Raw genomic sequence first — 26,473 nt, 5'->3', positions numbered from 1 at the left:
ACCAATGCTTGTTTACTGCTTCTACATGCAGAGGAACTGTCCTGGGGTAATACAATAACAGTAAGAACCTACAATGTCTTAACCTCCTTCACTTCTCTCTTCAGGATATCCGTAACACCGTTGGTAATATCCCTATGGAGTGGTACAAGGATTACCCTCACATTGGATATGACCTGGATGGAAAGAAGATCTTTAAGCCAATCAGAAACAAGGATGAACTGGATGAGTTTTTGGAAAAGATGGACAACCCTGATTACTGGTATGCTATTTACAGGTGTTTCAGTAAAGATGCAGCTTGAGAGAGCTTTATTTTATTTACTTGGTTTTGCGTTGAGACACAATTAGACAAAGCAGTCAGTTAACAAGTCCCTACAGTATATTGTTTTTCTATTTCTTATTCTGTATTCCTTATTTCCAGACAGACACTGTTAAACTGTTATATTGGTTATAGTAGAGTTTATCCTTTTTGTAGTTTTACTGAGGACTGTAACATTGTCACACACACACACAGTTGTTTTCTTACAGTGAACAGCACTACAGCTCTGCGTATGGAAATAGCGCAGGTTATTTTCAGAAATAATTTAAATATTGACACTTCTGCACAAGTGTTCATCTGGTCTCTGACTTGCTTCCCCAGGCGCACGGTTCATGATAAGAAGACGGGCTCTGATATCCGACTGACTGACGAGCAGATCGATCTTGTGCATCGTCTACAGAAGGGACAGTTCGGAGATGTCAGCTTCAACCAATATGAGGTAGAAATCTAAAAGTAAAGGAAACCCTGGAACTCGCATATCAAAAAAATACTTTATTAGTTAAAAACCCAACGCGTTTCGGTTTAGCATCGCCTTCATCAGGGTTCAAAGCAGAATGAGCTGGCAAACTTGTGTCCATTCCCATAACACGCAAATTAGCTACAGTGTCCTATAACCATGTTAAGTTGTACTATCACATTATTAACCCTTTGAGTACCAAATTATTTTGAAAAATGTAATTTATGTAATTTGATACATTCTAAATCAGTATGCTGTAAACATTTTCAATCTTCTAGAAGGGTAAAGTGGCATATATGTGACATGTATTGCCAGCATCCTGTTTTGAGGACAATTTAGTCAGACGTGCCCGTAATCAGAGCAGTGAAATTTCACGCTGGCCATGAAGCTCAACACATAGAAAATGAAGCTTTATCATCATTGTGGGTAGGAAAACACCCAGAAATGTGTCATTTTTAGCCTCCGTTTCTTGTTTTATTCAGGCCTCATAAAAGTATCTGAAGGGCTATATTTGCATGATTAACAGTTACATTTAGACTTAACTTTTGCAGTTAGCAAAATTAGAGTAAGTTATCATAACAATATAGTTAGAGAAAATAAAAAAAAATAAAAAAAAAAAAAACAGGTAGATGCTAGTTAAATGCTCCAAACAATTACAAAGTAACCTGTCCTCAGATGAGGACAATGGCACTTAATGGGTTGAGACTTCTATGCACTCTGCTTTATCAAAAACATGTTTTACTGTGTTCTATTTGTTAAAAGGTATGGGACATTGGTCCCTTAGGCACGCCCCCTGCCACTCCCCCAAAAAAACAACAGCATGTTTTCCGACTTATCATTTTATTGTAAGTTAAGTTTGATTCAAGTAATTCCTCTTTGGGGGAAAAACAATGAAAGACCTGGTAATTGTGATTTATTAACACATATAAAAGTCTGGAATGGGGTCATGCATTTCGCTGGGCGAAATTTCTAGTAACATTTGTTCTGGTTGTAAATGTGTTGCATTGTGACTTGAAACAAATACCATTCAGACTTCAGAAGACTGTGGTCTCAAAAAACTAAAAATGAACACTGATTTGTAAATTAAATGTTAAACTATAAAAAAAGAAATAATAAAACCTTACTTAATTACGTTAACAGTGAGTAGTTACATGTGTTCATTATTCTCTTGGGGTGGAAACATGTGCAAACAGCTGTCATTTTGCCAAGCAAAGTGATAATAACAATACTTGACGACTGCACTTTTTATAGTTCCGTGACACATACAAGATTTTTCTAGTTTCTCCCTTAAGGAACCTGTGCTTTTTTGTGTCTTTTTTTTGGCCTTGTGGTACCTGAATTTAAACTCATAATAGTTAATGCTCAGGCCAGATGAACCTGTGTTTCAGTTTTGCCCCTCTGCACTTTGTGTGTGTGTGTTCCACAATGCTGCAGTTTCCTTTGATTATCTCGCTTAATCGTCATACCACTAAACAATAATTTGACTTATAAAATACAATAGTCTTGGTTGACGTGCTTTACAGGTCGGTAGTTAGTATACTAGGGTGTCCTGTCTTAACTCTTCATTTCCCCCCCCATTACAGCCTTCTATCGATTTCTTCTCCCACGAGACCATGATCCACCCAGTGACTAACCGTCCAGAGCACAAGCGCAGCTTCATCCCCTCGCTGATTGAGAAGGAGAAGGTGAGGTTCTTTACAGAGCTGATGCTCAGGAGCACCTGCTGCTCCCTGGGTGATTGAGAAGGAGATGTTCTTTACAGAGCTGATGCTCAGGAGCACCTGCTGCTCCCTGGGTGATTGAGAAGGAGAGGTTCTTTACAGAGCTGATGCTCAGGAGCACCTGCTGCTCCCTGGGTGATTGAGAAGGAGAGGTTCTTTAGAGAGCTGATGATATAGAGCACCTGCTGCTCCCTGGGTGATTGAGGAGAGGTTCTTTACAGAACGGTGTTTATGACGGTGTACAGATGGACACAAATTTAAGGTGATGGCAACTTTAAACAATACTTCTCCTTGCACAAGAAGGTAAGATGCCCAATAAAATGATGTTGCCCCACGGAACCTGTCACGACATTTAAGGTCACTTAAGCAAACACATACTCTCCATACTACACCAGGCTGAAACTTTACTTACTGAATATATAGGAGGCTGTGTGGTCCAGTGGTTAAAGAAACGGGCTTGTAACCAGGAGGTCCCCGGTTCAAATCCCACCTCAGCCACTGACTCATTGTGTGACCCTGAGCAAGTCGCTTAACCTCCTTGTGCTCCGTCTTTCGGGTGAGACGTAATTGTAAGTGACTCTGCAGCTGATGCATAGTTCACACACCCTAGTCTCTGTAAGTTGCCTTGGATAAAGGCGTCTGCTAAATAAACAAATAATAATAATATATGATTGATAATATTAAACATGGCAATTTTAAAATCCTTTTTTTTTTTTTTTTTTTTTTTTTTAAAGTTGTAACATCTGTTGAGCTAACTTACTGAATTGACTGACTTCCAGGGTGTTAAATATTGTGAGCTGAACAAACAAATATTTCTGTATGAATTTACTACCCTCGCCTTTTCAGATCACACACTTCAGACCACTAAGCAAGTGCAACAAATCACTTAGTACAGTTTAATATATTCATTCTTAGACCTGGATGGTTTGAGATGGTTTTATGTTTCCTGAAAACCATGAAGGTTGGAATTATTGATAGACACCGTAAATAAACCTCCAATGATAAGTAATTTTCATGTTTCAAGCAATTTTTTTCATAACTGCTCCCATGTGTAGTATTAGATGGAATCATTCTCACAGACTTTGAAAAGTGGAAACGGGGGTGAAAATCTAATAACGGGGCATTCATGTTTAAAGCTTAAAGAAATTGGAGTGACAGAAAATAAAATTGCTGGGTGTTTATTTTTTTTGTTTTTTTCCTTCTCCCTCCCCTCAGTACCAGAATAGATCATCAATTTTTCTGTTGCATATTAAACTTTTTTTTCAACTTTTATAGGAATCTCAACATGTATATGTGACTGTTTCCTTGATCTCTTCAAAGCTCACAATAACATTTAAAGAAATATTTCCATACTACTGTACATACTTATTATTATTATTATTATTTATTTTTTTAACAGTTGCATGAAGTATTGACCAGAATAATATTTGTATTGATATTTATTCAAATAATTATTCAGGCAAAGCCTTCTGAAAGGATTGCACTTGCTGATTTTCAAAGCTCCCATGTATACAAACTCAGCTTGTTGTGTTTGTTATGTTTTGTATATATCTCTCCAGGTCTCCAGACTGGTCCATGCAATAAAAATGGGCTGGATCAAGCCTCGCAAGCCCAAGGACCACACTCCACAGTACTATGATCTCTGGGCGAAGGAGGACCCCAATTCCATATTGGGAAGACACAAGATGCATGTTCCAGCCCCGAAGCTGAAGCTGCCGGGACACGAGGAGTCATACAATCCTCCCCCTGAGTACCTTCTTACTGAAGAGGAGGTAAGAGAACACCTCCTTCCTGTCTATCAGGACTCCACATTGTGAGAACCCTTCCTTCCTGTCTATCAGGACTCCACATTGTGAGAACACCTCCTTCCTGTCTATCAGGACTCCACATTGTGAGAACCCTTCCTTCCTGTCTATCAGGACTCCACATTGTGAGAACACCTCCTTCCTGTCTATCAGGACTCCACATTGTGAGAACACCTCCTTCCTGTCTATCAGGACCCCACATTGTGAGACTCCTTCCTTCCTGTCTATCAGGACTCCACATTGTGAGAACCCTTCCTGTCTATCAGGACTCCACATTGTGAGAACCCTTCCTTCCTGTCTATCAGGACTCCACATTGTGAGAACCCTTCCTTCCTGTCTATCAGGACTCCACATTGTGAGAACCCTTCCTTCCTGTCTATCAGGACTCCACATTGTGAGAACCCTTCCTTCCTGTCTATCAGGACTCCACATTGTGAGAACCCTTTCTTCCTGTCTATCAGGACTCCACATTGTGAGAACCCTTTCTTCCTGTCTATCAGGACTCCACATTGTGAGAACCCTTCCTTCCTGTCTATCAGGACTCCACATTGTGAGAACCCTTCCTGTCTATCAGGACTCCACATTGTGAGAACCCTTCCTGTCTATCAGGACTCCACATTGTGAGAACCCTTCCTTCCTGTCTATCAGGACTCCACATTGTGAGAATCCTTCCTTCCTGTCTATCAGGACTCCACATTGTGAGAACCCTTCCTTCCTGTCTATCAGGACTCCACATTGTGAGAACCCTTCCTTCCTGTCTATCAGGACTCCACATTGTGAGAACCCTTCCTTCCTGTCTATCAGGACTCCACATTGTGAGAACCCTTCCTTCCTGTCTATCAGGACTCCACATTGTGAGAACCCTTCCTTCCTGTCTATCAGGACTCCACATTGTGAGAATCCTTCCTGTCTATCAGGACTCCGTAGATACCACGGGATATTTCTTAAAGAAAGCTGTGACTGGAGATACCACAGGGGATATTTCTTAAAAAAAGCTATGACTGTAGATACCACAGGGGATATTTCTTGTAGCCCCACGACTCCTCACTTGCGGTTGTAGGGCTGCAGAGGCTTTTGATTCTTCTGGCACCACGTTCATGTGCCTCTCAAACTCGCCTAACACATATCCAGCTGCTCTAGAACGATTGTACTACATATCTGATCACACACTTAACCTCATTCACATAACGTGGCCTCGTAGTGCATCTAACACGCTTTATTAGAGCCAGTAACTACAGGCTCGAAGCAGGAAATTCAAAATCGCACCCGTTGAGTGGAAAGATGGAGACATCCACTTGGCCTGCATTCATTCCAAGCTTTCCCACCATCTCTGCCTCTTAAATGTGAGCCTTTTGTAACCTTTGACCCTCAGAAACTGGCATGGGAGCAGCAGGAGGCCGAGGAGAGGAAGCTGAACTTCATCCCACAGAAGTTCTCCTGCCTGCGGGCCGTGCCTGCGTTCCAGCGCTTCATCCATGAGAGATTTGAGCGCTGCCTGGACCTCTACCTCTGCCCCCGGCAGCGCAAGATGAGGGTAAGTGAAGCTGATAAGGAGATCGGAGCAGGGGGTACTAATCTGTGTTCGGCTACAATTAAGGTGTTTTATGCAAGGGTTCTCATTTCAAATGTCTTAATATACAGCTATGGCCAAAAGTTTTGCATCACCCTATAGAATTAACATTTTTTTCTTCATAAAGTCGAATGAAATGTTATGTTAACATATTGAATTACATCCCACTTTGTAGTTTTCCGTATACTTAACGAAAAACTGACAAAATGTGACTTGAAATACTGCACTACTATTATGGCTTCCAGTAGACTTATACATATTTGATTATTATTATTAGTATTTATTTCTTAGCAGACGCCCTTATCCAGGACGACTTACAATCGTAAGCAAATACATTTCAAGTGTTACAATACAAGTAATACAATCAGACTTTGATTACATGGTGTAAAAAATAAACAATTTAAATTGTGTTCAGGTAGTTGTTTTTTTTTTTTTTTAATTGTCTCAATCCTAAAAGTCTAGGTGATGCAAAACATTTGGCTACAGCTGTATGTGTAATTTTAACATTTTACACTAGGTAACGAGGGAAAACGGGGTTACAAATTGTGGAAATAATAAATAGACTGTGGAAGCTAGACTAATATTGAAAAAACAAGATAAAAAAAAAAATTCATTTGGCTTCTTTTTAGTAAAGATCAGACTTCAAGAAAAACGTTTCCTGGATTCTGTTTCTGCTGGGAATTGCTTTGATGCAGAGAATAGCGATTGATGTTAGTCACCATCTAGTTGTGTAGTTTTCAGTTTTCTTTTTTCTTTTCTATTTTAGGTAAATGTAGATCCAGAGGACCTGATCCCAAAACTGCCAAAACCAAAAGATCTTCAGCCGTTCCCCACCATGCAGTCACTGGTAAGAATATGTACTGGTAATCATGCACCTGATACCCACCGCACCTCCGTTATAAATGATTCTAGTGACCTGCTGTCCCTGAGGGGAGTGAATCCCCGGAATGATCTAAGGCAGAAATAAATAAATAAATAAATAAAAATAACAAAACAATCCCTGTGTGCAATGCCACTTTGCCCCACCCTCTTCAGTTAGTTTATGTACCCTTATCTCTTTACACCAATTATTTGTAATATTTAGTAAAAAGGAAAAAAAAATTAAGAAAAATAATTCATAAACAAACATGTGCTTACAAAAGGGTGTTTTAGATGTGGGTGGATGTAGTTTAATTGTCATTATTATTATATTATTCCATTCAGAGTATTTTACTGGGTAAAGAAAATAATCTAATTAACATAATGATGAATGGTATTAGAAACAACTGTGCTGTATGTGTGTTTGTATAATATATATATATATATATATATATATATATATATATATATATATATATATATATATATATATATATATATATATATATATATATATATACACAGTACTGTGCAAAAGTTTTAGGCAGGTGTGAAAAAATGCTGTAAAGTAAGAATGCTTTCAAAAATAGATTATATTTATCAATTAACTAAATGCAAAGTGAGTGAACAGAAGAAAGATCTAAATCAAATCCATATTTGGTGTGACCACCCTTTGCCTTCAAAACAGCGTCAATTCTTCTAGGTACACTTGCACAAAGTCAGGGATTTTGTAGGCATATAGTCAGGTGTATGATTAAACAATTATACCAAACAGGTGCTAATGATCATCAATTCAATATGTAGGTTGAAACACAATCATGAACTGAAACAGAAACAGCTGTGTAGGAGGAATAAAACTGGGTGAGGAACAGCCAAACTCAGCTAACAAGGTGAGGTTGCTGAAGACAGTTTACTGTCAAAAGTCATACACCATGGCAAGACTGAGCACAGCAACAAGACACAAGGTAGTTATACTGCATCAGCAAGGTCTCTCCCAGGCAGAAATTTCAAGGCAGACAGGGGTTTCCAGATGTGCTGTCTAAGCTCTTTTGAAGAAGCACAAAGAAACGGGCAACGTTGAGGACCGTAGACGCAGTGGTCGGCCAAGGAAACTTACTGCAGCAGATGAGACACATCATGCTTACTTCCCTTCGCAATCGGAAGATGTCCAGCAGTGCCGTCAGCTCAGAATTGGCAGAAAACAGTGGGACCCTGGTACACCCATCTACTGTCAGGAGAAGTCTGGTCAGAAGTGGCCTTCATGGAAGACTTGGGGCCAAAAAGCCATACCTCCGACGTGGAAACAAGGTCAAGCGACTCAACTATGCACGAAAACACAGGAACTGGGGTGCAGAAAAATGGCAGCAGGTGCTCTGGACTGATGAGTCAAAATTTGAAATATTTTGCTGTAGCAGAAGGCAGTTTGTTCGCCGAAGGGCTGGAGAGCGGTACACGAATGAGTGTCTGCAGGCAAGAGTGAAGCATGGTGGAGGTTCCTTGCAAGTTTGGGGCTGCATTTCTGCAAATGGAGTTGGGGATTTGGTCAGAATTAATGGTCTCCTCAATGCTGAGAAGTACAGGCAGATACTTATCCATCATGCAATACCATCAGGGAGGCATCTGATTGGCCCCATATTTATTCTGCAGCATGACAACGACCCCAAACATACAGCGAAAGTCATTAAGAACTATCTTCAGCGTAAAGAAGAACAAGGAGTCCGGGAAGTGATGGTATGGCCCCCACAGAGCCCTGATCTCAACATCATCGAGTCTGTCTGGGATTACATGAAGAGAGAGAAGCAACTGAGGCTGCCTAAATCCACAGAAGAACTGTGGTTAGTTCTCCAAGATGTTTGGGCCAACCTACCTGCCGAGTTCCTTCAAAAACTGTGTGCAAGTGTACCTAGAAGAATTGATGCTGTTTTGAAGGCAAAGGGTGGTCACACCAAATATTGATTTGATGTAGATTTTTCTTCTGTTCACTCACTTTGCATTTTGTTAATTGATAAATATAAACTATTAACATGTCTATTTTTGAAAGCATTCTTACTTTACAGCATTTTTTCACACCTGCCTAAAACTTTTGCACAGTACTGTGTGTGTATATGTATATATATATATATATATATATATATATATAATATATATATATATATAATCTCTTAACACCAAAATTGCTATATTAAGAAACCTAAGACGGCAGCTCTGAGTAGCCCAAACGTTTGACATATTACCGAAACAATAGCTTGTGAATTCAGCATTGTATTACGTAAAGGATAAACCATGATAAGTGTTGAATCGGTAAAATAATTCACAGTTTCAAGTTTTAGCTGGTTTAATTTCATTTAAGAGATATCCTCTGCTTAATGACTGTTCACTCATGTTTAAATCTGCATGGGCACAGGATTAGCTGAGATGCCTGTAATCATTTTGGTCATGTCAGTTTTTTTTTTAAATCTATTTTGGATATAGTCCCTTAACAGCTGCTTCTAATTTTTATTGCTTAGTGTCCCAAGTGGACAACTACTAAAATATTTGAAGTTCATGTTTATATACTGTATACTATATCTCTTTGTTTCATTTTACAAGTGGTATGATTTGTGTTGTGGCTGTAGGGCATGTATGTGCTGCGAACAGAGGCACTGGTACTGTGCAGGAGATGGCACTGGTGCTGTGCTGTGCAGGAGATGGCACTGGTGCTGTGCTGTGCAGGAGATGGCACTGGTGCTGTGCTGTGCAGGAGATGGCACTGGTGCTGTGCTGTGCAGGAGATGGCACTGGTGCTGTGCTGTGCAGGAGATGGCACTGGTGCTGTGCTGTGCAGGAGATGGCACTGGTGCTGTGCAGGAGATGGTACTGGTGCTGTGCTGTGCAGGAGATGGCACTGGTGCTGTGCAGGAGATGGCACTGGTGCTGTGCAGGAGATGGCACTGGTGCTGTGCAGGAGATGGCACTGGTGCTGTGCTGTGCAGGAGATGGCACTGGTGCTGTGCTGTGCAGGAGATGGCACTGGTGCTGTGCTGTGCAGGAGATGGCACTGGTGCTGTGCTGTGCAGGAGATGGCACTGGTGCTGTGCAGGAGATGGCACTGGTGCTGTGCAGGAGATGGCACTGGTACTGTGCAGGAGATGGCACTGGTGCTGTGCAGGAGATGGCACTGGTGCTGTGCTGTGCAGGAGATGGCACTGGTGCTGTGCAGGAGATGGCACTGGTACTGTGCAGGAGATGGCTTCCACGTGTACTCATTTCAATCCTGTTTAATATCATGAAGGTGACTTCCCTGTAATAGCTAGTTTTATTTCGATTTTTAAAATGGTCTTTTTGGTTTTTTTTTTCCAGGTCTACCGCGGACACACCAACTTGGTGCGCTGCATCAGCCTGTCTCCCAGCGGGCAGTGGCTGGCTTCAGGTAAGTGCCTAGGTTCCTCCTCTTTCTGGGCGAGGCTTTACTTTATTTTATTTAACAGCACAGGGATCTTCAATAGATCATTTGTTGGGGTTCCCTTTAAAGTATGAAATGTAACCGTTACTGTATAAGATCTATCAAAGCTGCTCATGGAGCCTGTGACCCTGAGGGCACTAAAGCACTGCGGTCATAGACCTCAACGCCATTTTGCCTTTCAAGAACTGACCTGACAGGAGAGCTGGTTCAGATAAGTACTTGCTACTTTTTCTGCTCTATTTCTCATTTATTGTGCTTTTACACAAATGATATGTGATGTTAAAGTAATCTCTGTATTAGTTTTACTAATTACACATTGTAATGTTGCCTCTCCGCCATCGGCTCGTTTGCCCCTTAAAACACAGACCCAGACACAGAACTTTGATTTTAAGCGCTACTGCGCACTTTAATTTTCACAATACAAAACAAATAAATGAAACAAAATCCTAGCTCAAACATAGAGCCTAACTTCACTTAACAGGTCCCTGACTAACACACAGGACGGCTAAGCCGTTTACCTGTCAACAAACACCTTAACAAACAGTTTACCTTTTATTTTTTTACACAGCCAAACTCTTCATCTACCAGCTCCCTGGTGATCTCCCCTTAATGGAGCTGGAAGCTCTCTTTTATAGCATGTGGCTGTTCCCAATTAACACTAATTACCTTGTTTGGGAGCAGCCACATTCTCACATGTTTTTGGCAGGGACAGGAATTAACCCCATCCCTGCCAACCACCACCAAAACACAAACAATCACCCAGACTATTTACATACAGAGCCCTTGCTCTGTTACAACGTATTTGTGCACTACAGCCTATTTGTTACATCCCACAGCGGCCTTGGGCCCCACGTGAAGCCAGCAGTTGCGTCGTTCCTTCCCAGGGATCAAACAACATAAGTCGGCTGACTTTGTGCTCTCCCACCAGGCTGCAGTACTTCCGGCTGGAGTTATTTATTTCTCGTTTTGGCTTTGGCTAAAAATACGAGACTATTTTTTATTATTTATGTAATTGTTAAATTACTGTATTTTGTTGGTTCTTTCTCTTTGTGTTTTTATAGTGTCTAAGTGTAGGCCTGTCTGCAGCGTGAAGCTACAGCAGACGTGTAGTGATAGCAGCTGCTCGGCTAACAGCGGCACTGCACAGGTCCAAGATACTCCAAGACAGCTATAGCATCACTATTACGAAGACTTTTACCCTGAGGTGGTGAGCCTCATTTGGGAGAGGTTCTGGAGAGCAGAGATAGGTCTCTTTGCCTCACAGGAATCGACCCACTGTCCCCTCTGGCTCTCCATAATAGGAGGCGGGGACCCGCTGGTAGTAGATGCCTTGGCACACCAGTGACCGAGGCAACTATTATATGCCTTCCCACCGCTCACCCAAATCAGGCAGGACTGGGCCAAAGTGCTCCTAGTAGCCCCTTATTGGCCCAGGATTCAACCCTGATGCAGCTCCTGAGCGGCCAGCCGTGGAGACTGCCGACAAGCCGCGACCTGCTCAGTCAGGCACGGGGGACCTTATGGCATCCCGACCCATCGAGCCTGCAGCTCTGGGTCTGGCCCCTTAGCGGCTGCATTTTAGCTGGCTAGGGCTTTCTAATAAGGTCATTGACAGCCTGCAGAATGCCATGCGTTCCCAGTAAGGGTACAAGTGGGGTGTTTTTCAGACGTGGTATCTGCCTCGTGGGTTCGACCCGACAACCTGTCCCATGGCAGTTTATACTTCAATTTTTGCAGGACCTGTTTGACGAGGGGAAATCCCTCTCCATGTTAAATTGACTCGGTCTCCCCAGGGGCTCACTTCCTGACGGGGGCAATTTTTGAAAGGGGCTCGCTGGCTTCGGCTGCCTATGAAGGACAGTGTTCCTCACCGGAGGTTAAATGTGGTGCTTAATGCACTCATGAAGCCTCCATTTGAGCCCATGCATTCAGCTGAGATGAAATATTAATCGCTCAAAGTGGCTTTCTTGCTTGCTATCCCCTCCTCAAAGCGGATGAGTGAGATGCAGGCACACGTAATTTTTACAGGACAAAAGTTGGAGGCTGTTCGAACAATTTTTTGTCTGCTATGGGGCAAAGTCCCATGGTCAAGCCCTGTGTAAGCAGAGGGTGTCCAAATGGATAGCAGACACAGTCAGAACTGCCTATGAGCTGGCCAACTGGCCCCCTCCTGAAAAGCTCACTGGCCATTCCACCAGGGGCATGGCAACTTCATGGGCTTTATTCCAGGGTGCTTCTGCCAAGGACATTTGCAATGCAACGATGTGGGCTATTCCCCATACCTTTACTAGGTTCTACAGACTTATTAACGTTGATCCTCAAAACCTTGGTTTTGGAACAAGGTATAGAGGTGAGTTTCTCCCTCAATTGTTTAGGGTTTCTGTATAGTAACGCTATGGTAAAGACTACCTCTCGGGTAAGCCTTGTAGCACTACAGTCGTTCTGCAATATTGCCCTTGCGATGGCTCTGGTACACTTACCCATGCGGTAATGGTTACATTTCATACTTGAAAGGGAATGTTAGGTTATTATCATTACCTTGGCTCCCTGAAATAGAAATGTAACCATTAACCTTCAAGGTCACAGCAGCCATGATTGCAGCAGGCTCGCTGAGCAGCTTTGCTATATCATATTCAGGTTTTGGGTCTTTAGGAGGTAAATACCCACACGGTAATGGTTACATTTCTGTTTCAGGGAACCAGGGTTATGATAATAGCCTAACATTTCTCGTAATTCAGGCAGTAGCTAACTGCCTGCTTAAATCATCCCCACAGCCCGAGCCATGATGTAATGAGGTTGGCTTTTAAATCTAGAAGTCTATAAGCAAGTGGTTCTTTTTTAAGGGAGAGGGGCTATTTTGGTCAAGTGTCATGGCTTGCATTCTTACAAACAGGATGTGATATCTCCTTTCTAAACCCCCACCCCTCAATTGGCAGGTTGACTAGAAGGCTCATGGTTGTTTTACAAAGTTTGTTATTCTTACCTGGTCTAATGATGTTTTTTTGGCAGCCTAGTCTTTAGCAGTTAAAGTGAGCCACATCGGGAAACCATATGAAAACACTTACTGCAGGTTGTAAATGTTCAAATGGTTTACAAAATAACCCTTCTGGGTTTGGCTTCAAAGTTAAATAAACAGAATGTGTGAGATGCAATGTGCTTGTTCTGCCACCTTGTTTTAGAGTGTGCTGCTGGGCAGCTGTGTGGAATTAGTGCCGGCAATTCATTACCAATGGCTATCCAACAAAACTAATGTTCGGTCCATTTTGGTTCTTTAAGGTGTAACAGTGTTACCCAATCCTGGAAACCTCTGCCTTGTTGATGCGTATTTCTATCATTCTCAAATTATTAGTACATTTTTATTTATTTATTTATTTTTGCACAGCTTTCCAGCCCTATTAAAAAGCTCATCATATAGTAAGATTTTTTATACAAATAAAACCCTGCCAAAGATGTAGTGCCCTTCATCTGCTGTATCTAGCCTGGGGACACGTTGTTATTTCACTTCTGTGGGATAACTTGCTTACCAGGATTAGTTACATTTTATAACCACTTTAAAATGTCTGAAATTTCTAATTTCTATTGTTTTTTTTTTATTTGGATTCCAATTTCCTTGAACTAGTTTAGTCAAGAAATGCCAGTTACCTATCTGCCTGTGTCTGACGTATTCAAATAGCCTGTAGCCCTTTCATTAACACCGGGAACGGTAGGAAACAGCAAAACAAAAAGACCGGCCTCAAGGTTCTATCTGAATACGGTGGTGAAGAGGCCATAAACAGGGTTCGAAATGAATCCGAGTCAAAGCAGAGTCTGTTGACAACGAAAGTAAAGATCCGTCCAGCAAAATAATCCCTGAATTCATTGAATTAAAAAAAAAAAAGAAAATAATTACACATTTTATTGCTATTTATTTTAAATATATACTTGTGTTACGGTGTAAACAGATTACTGAATGATCTTTCATGGTGTACTTTTATTTGCCTTTGGAGGATGTCCTAACATATTGTACACCACTTGGCCCTGTCCAGACTGCAGCTAATAAAAAAACGTGTACCACGTAAATCCATTCAGTATCTTTCTTCCTGTTTATTTTTCAAAAATGTAAAAAGGTAATCTGCTACAATTTGTGAAGTTGTGTTCCAAACACACAGCTTCACAAATGAACAGATGACGTTTTTCAGAAGAGTAACTCGGTCCAGACAGCTCCGATGGATAGGTACTAAGCAGATTCACTGTGCCCAGACAACAAGGAGCACATGCACTGAGGGACAGCAACATTCAGCCTGAATTGTCACTTCTTCTTTAAAAAAATAAAATAAATAAATAAAAGGTGAGACTCTGGCTTTCATTTAGCTGCAATGTTTGTAAGTCTTCCATAACAAATGACATTGTAAACCCAATATATATATATACCATAGTAACTAATCCTGCAGTAACTAAAGTTAACTGCAGGATTACTCAGTACTGCTTTCCCACTACAGGCAGCGGTATTCCTCCTTAAGGTCTCCACACACCGGACGCGATGCGATTTATCCTGCGATTTTAAAATGGTACTTTTGCTGCGACACCAGAGGCGACAGGCGCACGCAGTGTGATAGGTGACTTGCATCTGATTTGTATCATCAGCTGGAAAAAATCACACATATGACAGTCCTGTTGTACAGCTAATAAAAATGTAGAATACATGATAGCTTTTCAGAATAATTATTTATGTAAAGGTAAAGTGGTTAAAGAAACGTCCTTGTAAGCAGAAGGTCCCCGGTTCAAATCCCACCTCAGCCACTGACGCATTGTGTGACCCTGAGCAAGTTACTTAACCTCCTTGTGCTCCGTCTTTCGGGTGAGACGTAATTGTAAGTGACCTGCAGCTGATGCATAGTTCACACACCCTAGTCTCTGTAAGTCGCCTTGGATAAAGGTGTCTGCTAAATAAACTAATAATAATAAACAAATCATACACACCCGCTATATCCAGTTCCCTGGAAATGGACTGCCAGATGTTCTCCCTCACTGCCATGTCTTTATAATTTTTGTGTCCTTTATTGTACAGCTCTGCCAAGAATGAGCTTTTTTTCACCATTGTTTACTGAAGGCGCGCAAGGGAAGTTGTTCCTCGTTGGTCAGTTCCCTAGCTGCCACACGACAATCTCAAATACACACCAATCCAATTTTTTTTTGCATCGCTTCAGTGCCGCCCGTCGCATTGCAAGCATTGTGAACAGCTTGTGTCAAAAATAGATGTTTTTTTGTTGTTGTTGTGGTGCGGTGTGTCGTACGATACATTCGCTTATCACATCGCGTCCGGTGTGCAGAGGCCTTTGCTGTTGTATTCTAATAATGATGTTGCCTCCATTACCATTGATATTCAAAGGATGTAGCCTGAACCAGCTATAAAAGATTGGGTTAAGAATTAACCATTCCAAACCTAGAAAATGAGCTGAGGATCTAGTGTCAAGATTAGTTCAGACTAAGTCTTATTCCAGGTTATACTTAAAGATTTTAAAGACTAGATTCATTTTTATGTTAATTTTCACAACACACATAGTTTACATTTTATAAAAGATTTCTGTTCAGTAAATGTCTTTTCCCTTTGAAAATTATGGAAAATGTAAGAACCAGTAGAAAACAACATGCATTTAAAATGCACACAGGGGTCATGAGAGGATAAGCTATGATGTCAGTTAAGTCTCTTTCACACTGGCACTTCTACCCGGGTCCGGACAAACAGCCATGTCTGTGTGAAGGTTTCACTTCCGCAAGGAACGTTTTTGTTTATTCTGTTTAGCCATATTTTTGTTGCTTGAGACACACCATGAGCCAGATTGCAGCAGGGATGAAGAAACATTTGCTCTAATCAACGTTTGGGTGAATGGTTCAATCCAGAGAAGCTTGGATGGAAGTGTCTGTAACAAGCTGCTTCCGGGGCATTGATACGCACGTTATTTACTTGCGTCTGTCACCTAGGTCAACCCTGCTTTATCAAAAGCGGTGTGAAATCACGTACCCGACCTGCATGACACCTGTCCTGACCTCGGGTAGGTTCCGACCCGGGTAGAGCATGCCAGTGTGAAAGGAGCTTTAGAGAGTCATGAAAATACCACCCAGTTAATACTGTTGCATTGCACTAGCATTAACTTAACAGTATGCAGTCAAGTTTCAAGTAACAGTCAGGTTTTAAGAACTGCAGAATTTGACAGCACCTGATTTTACTGATCACAGTGTAATCAGGTTTGTTATTTGCACTGATGTGGACATGGAGGCTGTTTTGTATAGATTTGTAAAATTTAAAGGAAGTTGAAAGCACGGGTAGTTTAAATGTTTTTATGCTATAGTGCTTATCAATGGGGGCAGTGCTTCACACATTAGTTATTCCGATAACAGAATGCCGTAGCAATTTTATTTCTTGAGTTCCCAAATGAAGGTATCTTCTACAGTGAAGTTTTTAGCTGCAAATGAGTAGATGCCAAGTTAAAGCTGTGCTGCCATTACTGAATTGCTGAAGCCCTGTTTGAAGACTCATTGGATCCAGGCCAGGCCAGTGCTCAGTGGCTGAAAATCATTCAATCTCATTTGTGAAGGGTTATAAAATATATAAAGGCGAGATTGGGGGAAAAAAAAAATTACAGCACAAAACCACAGCACGCTTGATGAAAGAGCATACATTTCTGGTTTTTTTTTTTTTTTTTTTTTTTTTTTTTTTTTTTCTTTCAGTTCAAAAATGTTTTCATACTTTTCCAGGACCAAAGCACTACATTTGTGGCGGAGAGTTGTTGAGATGACGTTTTTGGAGGGTGTGAGGGTCTTAGTCTTGACCACCGAGACACATATGTTTAGCTAGCCTTGCTGTGTAAATGCCTGCCTCTCTAGCTAAGCATCTTTTTTAATTGCCCCCTAATAGTGATTCTCTTAGCCTTCCAGATCTTACCACTGCGCACCAGACAGGGATTGTAAACCACCAGACTGGACATGGCTCTTTTGAGCAGTTCTGTTTTCCTATATCTGTCCTGAAAGCACTTGGTACTTAAAAAGAGATTGTGGTCTACGAGTTAGACAGTCCACCCTCATTGCAGCGTTAGTACTGTACAAAGAAAGCTCCACGTCTTTTTATTGAGGCGTGGAGGGTTTTTACAAGGGTTTAGAAGCCACGGTAACCGTTATTCTTATAGGGGTCAGATCCAAATCGAACTACACCATTCCATCGTTGTATATGCTACAACTATGCACAGTTTAAAACTGGAAAGGCAATCTGTGCAAAGAATGATTGTATTGTTATGGTTTACATTCAGACACATTTTGTGGAGGAAATGCAAATTAATGCCATGCATGGTTACTGTTGAATTGCAGAACAGGATCCTGACTAAGTTTAGTTTAATTTGAAAAATACCTTGCTCTAATGGAAAGGGGTGAGTTTCATTGAACTTTCCCAAGGTACTACATAGATTTATTTTTGTTTCTCTGGAACTGGTGCACCTAGATTTGTAGACACCTGGAACACTTTTAGACCCAGGTTTTGAACATGGTGTAATGAGATGTGCTTTTTAAAAACGATGGGGACTTGGTGGCTTGGAGCCACGATTTCTATGTTTTGAAGTTATTTTTTTAGTTCATAAACATATTTTGTAGTGAACCAATATTCCATTATATCAATTTTGTAATTGCCAGACAGGATTTTGTTGTAAAATATATATTATACTGTGGCACGGAAGCATCCCAGCCCAGATGGTAATGGCAGGGTGTGGAAGGGTGGTGGGCAATTCACTGACGCAAACGGGAGACAGAAGCTTTATTTGCAAACACCGCGCTGGTGCCCAGTTTTATTATTTTAGATGTTTTTCTTTTAGCCCACAGAGGGCGCTGTTGTCCGTGGTCTGAGTACCGGCAACGGTACACAGGACCACAGGAATACCAATACTGGAAAACAGTTAAAAGCTGGCGCACTCACAGGTGCTCAAAATAATAATGAAAACAAAAGGCGAAATGAAAAGGGAAAATAAAACACGGTAATAAAACTACAAAATAAAGGTGCTGCTTACGCAGTGCCCCCACTGCCGCTAAACCGGTCAGCTTGGGATCTCCATCCTATGCTGTTATGCACTATACACTGGGGTGGCCAAGGTTCCCCTATCACTACACACGCCCCCTCGGGTATGTAACAATATATTTTAATAAATGGTTTATTTATTGCTGGCTGTCTTCCTCAGCCGTGCTTGCCTGTTTTGGTCGCTCGCTCCAACCACTGGTGTTCTTGCCTGGTCTATGTTTACACTGGCCTTCTCAACCAGCGTCTCTGTGTATTCCCAATCACGGCCACCCGAATGCATAACCAAGCGCAGTACTTATGGGCCGAGCAATCCTAGCCCGAGTACAGAGACAGGAACGTGATTGACTGACTGCCCGAGTACACAGACAGGAACGTGACTGACTGACTGCCCGAGTACACAGACAGGAACGTGACTGACTGACTGCCCGAGTACACAGACAGGAGCGTGACTGACTGCCCGAGTACACAGACAGGAACGTGACTGACTGACTGACTGCCCGAGTACACAGACAGGAACGTGACTGACTGACTGCCCGAGTACACAGACAGGAACGTGACTGACTGACTGCCCGAGTACACAGACAGGAGCGTGACTGACTGACTGACTGACTGCCCGAGTACACAGACAGGAACGTGACTGACTGACTGACTGCCCGAGTACACAGACAGGAACGTGACTGACTGACTGCCCGAGTACACAGACAGGAACGTGACTGACTGACTGACTGACTGCCCGAGTACACAGACAGGAGCGTGACTGACTGACTGACTGCCCGAGTACACAGACAGGAACGGGACTGACTGACTGACTGCCCGAGTACACAGACAGGAACGGGACTAACTAGCAGAGAAAAGACTATCTTAATGTTGCTGCCCGATCTCGTATCAACCATGACATACAGGCAGCCATTTTCAAAGAGGAATTAAAAGAGAAGCTTTTGCAATTTCAGCATTTTGTTATATTAGGGTCTGTTCTAACTAAACAATACCAGCTTGGACAGATCGGAAATGCTGACCAGATCACAACATTTTGCTGTAATAATTTTCCCATGGTCTTCCTTCTCGCCGCCCCTCCTAGGCTCTGACGACTGCACCGTGCGGTTCTGGGAGGTGAGCACAGCGCGCTGTATGAAGACGGTCGAAGTCGAAGGAGCTGTAAAGAGCATCGCCTGGAACCCCAACCCAGCTCTGTGTCTCGTTGCTGTGTCTCTGTAAGTTGCCAACAGGTTTTTCACTGATGAGATTGATTTGAACCCTCGTGCATTTATCTCAAATTTATTAATTCATAATACTAAAGAATAAGAATAGCAAGTGGTTAGCATTCAGAACAGAAGATACGAGGCACTTTTTTACACAGAGAATTGTGAGAGTATGGAACCAACTCCCCAGTAATGTTGTTGAAGCTGACACCCTGGGATCCTTCAAGAAGCTGCTTGATGAGATTCTGGGATCAATAAGCTACTAACAACCATACGAGCAAGATGGGCTGAATGGCCTCCTCTCGTTTGTAAACTTTCTTATGGTCTTACTGAGGCTGTTTGGTCCAGTGGTTAAAGAAAAGGGCTTGTCACCAGGAGGTCCCCGGTTCAAATCCCACCTCAGCCGCTGACTCATTTTGTGACCATGAGCAAGTCACTTAACCTCCTTGTGCTCTTTCGGGTGAGACGTAATTGTAAGTGACTCTGCAGCTGATGCATAGTTCACACACCCTAGTCTCTGTAAGTCGCCTTGGATAAAGGCGTCTGCTAAATAAACAAATAATAATAATAATAATAATAATAATAAATAATAATTATGTATGTGTCAACACCACACTAGGAAATTTAACCAAGCAAGCTTTTAGGACAGACATGTACGATCTCTTGGCTACAGGCCATTTAAGAGACACGTAATTAAGGGCGAATTGTTCTACAAGCAGGCTGACGTTGTTAACACTTTGCAGGGAGCGGTCTGTGGTCGTGCTGAACCCTGGTCTGGGGGATATCCTGGTCTCCAGTGTCACAGAGCAGCTCATCTCCTCATTCGTGGAGCCGGAAGAGGAGAAGACCCAGGCAGTGCAGTGGGTCGTCCCAGAGACTGAGGCCTTGGAGAAGGGAGTCAGGCTCATCATCAGACATCCAAAGGTACGCTTTTGTTTTTTTGTTAGAAACTAAGACTGATTTTTCTTTTTTTCTGGCTTAACCGGTGAAGCAGATCATATTTTCTCCCGTCAATGACAAGCACAACAGTACAGTTCTTTCCTGTCTGTGCTCATGACCCAGGAGAAGAAAAGCTATAGCACTTCCAAAAACTCAGCAGTCACTCGCATGATTTGTAGTTGGAGTAACTGGTTTTTTTGGCACTACGTGTGGATTTTGGTATTTTTTCCCTATGCTTACATCTCTATCACATAAATAAATACAATACATTTTCCCAGGTCCTTTACTAACTGTTAACGGAATTGGGTGTTGAACTGTGATTTGGTGATTAGACAAAGGTTGTAAAATGTACTCCCAACAAAGGAATACAAAATTTAAAATGTTTTGATTTTGTTTTCAGTGGCAACATTTTTTTAATGTAATTAAATGTATGTGCATTGCCTTGTCAGCTCTTCCAATGGTCTGTTTTTCCACACACTGTACTAGCGTCCTGATGTTGCTCATTTCCATCTCTCCTGTGCAGTCTGTGAAGCAGGTGACCTGGCATGGGAAGGGGGATTACCTGGCCAGCGTTATGCCAGACAACGGCAACACGCAGGTGCTGATCCACCAGCTGAGCAAGCGCCGGAGCCAGAACCCCTTCCGCAAGAACAAGGGGCTGGTGCAGTGCGTGGCCTTCCACCCCAGCCGGCCTGCCTTCTTCGTGGCCACGCAGCGCTACGTCCGTGTCTACAACCTGATCAAGCAGGAGCTCACCAAGAAGCTGCTGGCCAACTGCAAGTGGGTTTCCAGCATGGCGATCCACCCTGGAGGTGAGTCCCATCACAGTGCAACCTGTCTAATCCAGCATCGCTGGGGGACCGGAACATCATGCTGGATTAGACAGTGTGCTGAATTACTGAGGTACTGTGAAATCTAATCGCACTATGCAGTTGTTGTTGAAGCACTGCTCTGCAGTTGGTACAGCAGAAGCCATAACTGATTTAATGATTTAAGGAATGTAGAAATTATGAGGCATCTGTAATACGAATCTTATACTAGTAACTACAGTAGACCAAGCATATTTGAGTTGAATGTGTGCACTGTCTCTTCAGGTGACAATGTGATCTGTGGAAGCTATGACAGCAGACTCACCTGGTTTGATCTGGATCTCTCTACAAAACCTTACAAAGTTCTCCGGTGAGTAAGAACAGCTATAGTGGAATAAAGTGTTTTGCTGAAATGTGTCAAAAGTCTGTTTACATTGCCAAAGGTATTCTTTAGCTGTAGGGATGCAAACTCCCTCCCTCTTTACAGTGTAAAACCTGCTTCACACTATATATCTAACATCTTTCAATTATTTCAGACACCACAAGAAGGCACTCCGAGGAGTAGCATTCCACAAGAGCTACCCCCTGTTTGCTTCTGCCTCCGATGATGGCAGTGTCATCGTCTGCCATGGCATGGTCTACAAGTAAGTCTGCTGTAAAGGTCTTTCTACACAGTCCAGAAAAAATAAACTAAACTACATTGGAAAGAAACAAGCCTCTGAGGTGCTACACCTTACTTACAGCGGTGTCGTGTGCTGTAGGCATTAAAATACAGAACGACGACTAACTAAAAAAAACAGGAGAGTAAACTATAGTAGCCTCCGTCCTGAGCTTAACACCCCTTTCTTTCTTTCTTTCTTTCTTTCTTTCTTTCTTTCTTTCTTTCTTTCTTTCTTTCTTTCTTTCTTCCCCCCCATTTCCAGTGACCTGCTGCAGAACCCTCTGATTGTTCCTGTGAAGGTACTGAAGGGTCATGAGATCACAAGGGATCTGGGAGTGCTGGACGTGGCATTTCATCCCACCCAGCCCTGGGTGTTCTCCTCCGGCGCTGACTCCACAATCCGACTGTTCACCTGAAGCAGCTGCTCAAATTGGGGGTGGGGGGCTTGTAGGGCTTCTATATATTGTTTTGTAGGACTGGCATCCTGATTAGACTGTTATTGATTAGGGTGTGAAATGTAGATGCTTTTGTTCTCCTAAGTGCTAAATAAAGAAAGAAAGAAAACATTTGAGAATACAATTTAAATGGATGTTGGCATCCAGTTGAAACAACCAAAGCTTTATTAAGGCAGTCGGTGAAGGAAAATAATGTACCATTCAATGGATGGAGAGTTTCGTCAATAAGAAATTAAAGATCAAACATTTTTCAAGACAGTAATCCAGTTCAAATACCCACACAAGAAACCAGTGTTCTGTAACCTGAAATATGTAGATGCATCTTTTTTATTAAAGCATATCCTTATTACTCTTTTTTGTTTGTGTGTGAGTCTTTTTTTTGTGGTGGCATGCCAGTTAAAAAGAACTGGTAACAGTACTTGATGCTCATGATGCTGTCGATTTTCAAAAATGTTGTGCAACTATAACAATGTACAGGATGATTAGAAAGTAAGTTTACCACATCAACGCACTGTGTCTCACAAACGGTTGGGCATAGGAAGGTGAAATTGCATATGGTTGTTAATGGAACCATGGGGATGCAAATGCCACAGTTCATTTTTTTCACTAGGGGTCGCCACTATGACCGACCTCTTGATAATCAGAAGTTTTCAATATGTGCTCCTCCATGATCCAGAATGAATTACATTCGTGTGACAACGGACATTACAGCAGCGTACGGCAGTGTGGTCCAGTGGTTAAAGTCCAGGGCTTGTAACCAGAAGGTCATCGGTTCAAATCCCACCTCTGCCACTGACTGACTCACTGTGACCCTGAGCAAGTCACTTAACCTCCTATTTTTAAGTGACTCTGCATATAATGCAGTTCACAGCCCACCTCAGTAAAGCGCTTTGTGATGGTGGTCCACTATGAAAGGCGCTATATAAAAATAGATATTATATTATTATTATTATTGCACATCTCTTCAGGTATGCTGGCCACCTCCTGGACAATAAAATCCTCGAGGTCCGGAATTGTGCGAGGGTTCCCTTGGCACACGTGTGACTTCAGGTACCCCCATAACCAGAAACCCGCTGGTGTAAGGTCCGGTGAACGAGGTGGCCATTCACAAGGAAAGTGACTGTGGAATGATTCTGTCCTGAAAGTGCTCCTGCAAGACGTGATTCACCAGGTTACCAATATGAGGAGGGGCATCATCCTGCGTGAAGACTGTAGTGTTGATCACATCTCGTTGCTACAGGATAGGAATGTCATGTGACTGTGCACGTTTGAGGTCCTCGTGCTGATGGCTCTTCAGAAAAGAACGGTCCAATAACAAAGTCAGCCGTAAAGCCACACCACATTGTCACTTTAACATCGTGCAGGGGTCTCGCAAATGTTGCATGTGGATTAGTCTCCTCAGATAACACAGTGCGTGTGTTCACACTTCCAGACGGTGAAGTGCGCTTCATCTGTCTACAGGATATTAGCAGGTCACTGGTCATCCAATTCCAGTCGTGACGAGAACTGCAACGCAAAATCAACAGTCTGATGAAATCTGTCTGCTCCAATGCTTGAACATGATGCAGCTTGTATGGAACCATCCACAGAGTTGAACGAAGAGCCTTACGAACAGTTGAATTGGGCAAATCCAGGAGGCGGGCGACCGCACGTGTGCTTGTGCTGGGTTGTTCTGCTACGGCATGGCTGATCTCAGAGACAACTTCGGTTGGTGTCAGTGGTCTGGCGGTATGAGGCCATCCTTATTAAATGATTGTCACAGACACAGTCTTTCAAAATAAATAAAAATAAATGATCTTTAAGGGATTCTACAACATTTCTGATGTTACTGCTGGAAGCTTTTAGCAGTAGACCAGTGGCAGAAAATGTGTTTTATCCTTGCAGGCTAATGGCCATCAGTATTGGATTATGAGATATCTAATGATGTTAAATGTGAAAGCTGCCAGACGGAGTCTGTGTGTAATATGTGTGAGCACTCCCTGCATGTGTGTAATACCCTGCATGTGTGAGCACGCCCAGGCTGTGTGTAATACCCTGCATGTGTGAGCACTCCCAGGCTGTGTGTAATACCCTGCATGTGTGTAATACCCTGCATGTGTGAGCACTCCCTGCATGTGTGAGCACTCCCAGGCTGTGTGTAATACCCTGCATGTGTGAGCACTCCCAGGCTGTGTGTAATACCCTGCATGTGTGAGCACTCCCAGGCTGTGTGTAATACCCTGCATGTGTGAGCACTCCCAGGCTGTGTGTAATACCCTGCATGTGTGAGCACTCCCTGCATGTGTGTAATACCCTGCATGTGTGAGCACTCCCTGCATGTGTGTAATACCCTGCATGTGTGAGCACTCCCAGGCTGTGTGTAATACCCTGCATGTGGGAGCACTCCCTGCATGTGTGTAATACCCTGCATGTGTGAGCACTCCCTGCATGTGTGTAATACCCTGCATGTGTGAGCACTCCCAGGCTGTGTGTAATACCCTGCATGTGTGAGCACTCCCAGGCTGTGTGTAATACCCTGCATGTGTGAGCACTCCCTGCATGTGTGTAATACCCTGCATGTGTGAGCACTCCCAGGCTGTGTGTAATACCCTGCATGTATGAGCACTCCCAGGCTGTGTGTAATACCCTGCATGTGTGAGCACTCCCAGGCTGTGTGTAATACCCTGCATGTGTGAGCACTCCCTGCATGTGTGAGCACTCCCAGGCTGTGTGTAATACCCTGCATGTGTGAGCACTCCCAGGCTGTGTGTAATACCCTGCATGTGTGTAATACCCTGCATGTGTGAGCACTCCCAGGATGTGTGAGCACTCCCAGGCTGTGTGTAATACCCTGCATGTATGAGCACTCCCAGGCTGTGTGTAATACCCTGCATGTGTGTAATACCCTGCATGTGTGAGCACTCCCTGCATGTGTGAGCACTCCCAGGCTGTGTGTAATACCCTGCATGTGTGAGCACTCCCTGCATGTGTGTAATACCCTGCATGTGTGAGCACTCCCAGGCTGTGTGTAATACCCTGCATGTGTGAGCACTCCCAGGCTGTGTGTAATACCCTGCATGTGTGAGCACTCCCTGCATGTGTGTAATACCCTGCATGTGTGAGCACTCCCAGGCTGTGTGTAATACCCTGCATGTGTGAGCACTCCCTGTAGCAATGGTGCACAATGTTCAGACAGTCACACTGGTTGCTTTTCTCTTTGACCATTTAGCAGTGTTGCTTTGAGCTGCTTTGCCTTGGTAGTATGTTAAGTAGGAGGAAGAGGTGTTTTTTTTTTCTCTATCAGTTGAAAGAGTTGAGGCAACACAGACCCTGTAGAGCAGCCAGTTTAAATCTCAAAACTATGCCCTTCAATGAATCGCCGGCATACATATTCATTATTAGATATATAACACTGGATACAAACTGTCTCCACTGCTAGATTCACTTCATTACAAACATGAGTTGGTATTTAGTAGGACCACTTTTGTATTTGATGATTTATTTGTATTTATTTATTTTGAATTAGGCTTGTAGTGATCCTCGCAGTGGAAAACCAGTCCTGGTTGAAACGTGGAGTGCAGTTAGCTATGCAGTTGGGAGCGTGTTGATGTTTGTGTCAGTTATTCATCTGAGGGGCTTTAAGGGATACACAATCTGAAAGTCTTTCATTGTTTTAAAGGCTCCAAGTATAAACTATATATAGCAACCTACACATTGTATGCACTGATACGTTAGTTTTGGACCTTGAGACCGTACTAATGCAGTACAGTTATCAGCTTGTCGAGTAATACAGCAGGTGGCTTTGTCCTGCTGATTGTGAATTGCAGAGGCTTGCTTGTACATGTTGCTTTAATGGAAAGCTACAGCTTGGCCTGTGAAAAAGTAGCCATGATGAACACTGAAACTTCGAATATGCCTCAGGCCCTCGTGCAGCTTTGTTTGATTTTGTTTACTGTAGCATGTAATCTAATTTAAAAAAAACATTCAATAGTAGTCTTTGCCATTTCCTTCATCCCTGGTTCACTGGATTTTAGATTTGCAGAACCTGGGTCTTTTGCTGAAGACAACTGAGTATTAAGAAATGTATAGTCTGCCACCGTTGTATGTCTGGCCCATTCAGACCAATGCATGGGTGGTTTTCCTGTTGGGGAAGCTCAGTAATGCTCTGAGATTGTACCATGCTTTGTAGATTAGCCCTGGAAACAGGCCTGGCATAAGGAGAAA

At 42.7% G+C, this 26,473-nt stretch overlaps 1 protein-coding gene across 2 annotated transcripts in view; it reads left to right on the top strand.

Moving 5' to 3' along the window:
* bop1 (BOP1 ribosomal biogenesis factor) overlaps positions 1–22,625 on the top strand; it is an 86,553-nt gene extending 63,928 nt beyond the window's left edge. For both annotated transcript variants that reach the window (XM_034920883.2, XM_033993827.3), the window contains 13 exons: positions 105–259; positions 638–755; positions 2,357–2,458; positions 4,054–4,266; positions 5,672–5,833; positions 6,636–6,716; positions 10,067–10,136; positions 19,286–19,418; positions 20,150–20,330; positions 20,869–21,157; positions 21,440–21,524; positions 21,691–21,798; positions 22,078–22,625. In XM_034920883.2, the coding sequence (XP_034776774.2) occupies positions 105–259; positions 638–755; positions 2,357–2,458; positions 4,054–4,266; positions 5,672–5,833; positions 6,636–6,716; positions 10,067–10,136; positions 19,286–19,418; positions 20,150–20,330; positions 20,869–21,157; positions 21,440–21,524; positions 21,691–21,798; positions 22,078–22,231 (1,851 nt within the window). In that variant the 3' untranslated portion in view covers positions 22,232–22,625. The remainder of the gene's footprint in view (positions 1–104; positions 260–637; positions 756–2,356; positions 2,459–4,053; positions 4,267–5,671; positions 5,834–6,635; positions 6,717–10,066; positions 10,137–19,285; positions 19,419–20,149; positions 20,331–20,868; positions 21,158–21,439; positions 21,525–21,690; positions 21,799–22,077) is intronic.
* The last annotated feature ends 3,848 nt before the right edge of the window (positions 22,626–26,473 follow it).

This window comes from Acipenser ruthenus, chromosome 3, assembly GCF_902713425.1.
Source record: "Acipenser ruthenus chromosome 3, fAciRut3.2 maternal haplotype, whole genome shotgun sequence".
NCBI classification, from domain to species: domain Eukaryota; kingdom Metazoa; phylum Chordata; class Actinopteri; order Acipenseriformes; family Acipenseridae; genus Acipenser; species Acipenser ruthenus.
Note: the sequence above shows the minus strand (reverse complement) of the source record. Positions and strands in the feature narration are given on the sequence as shown.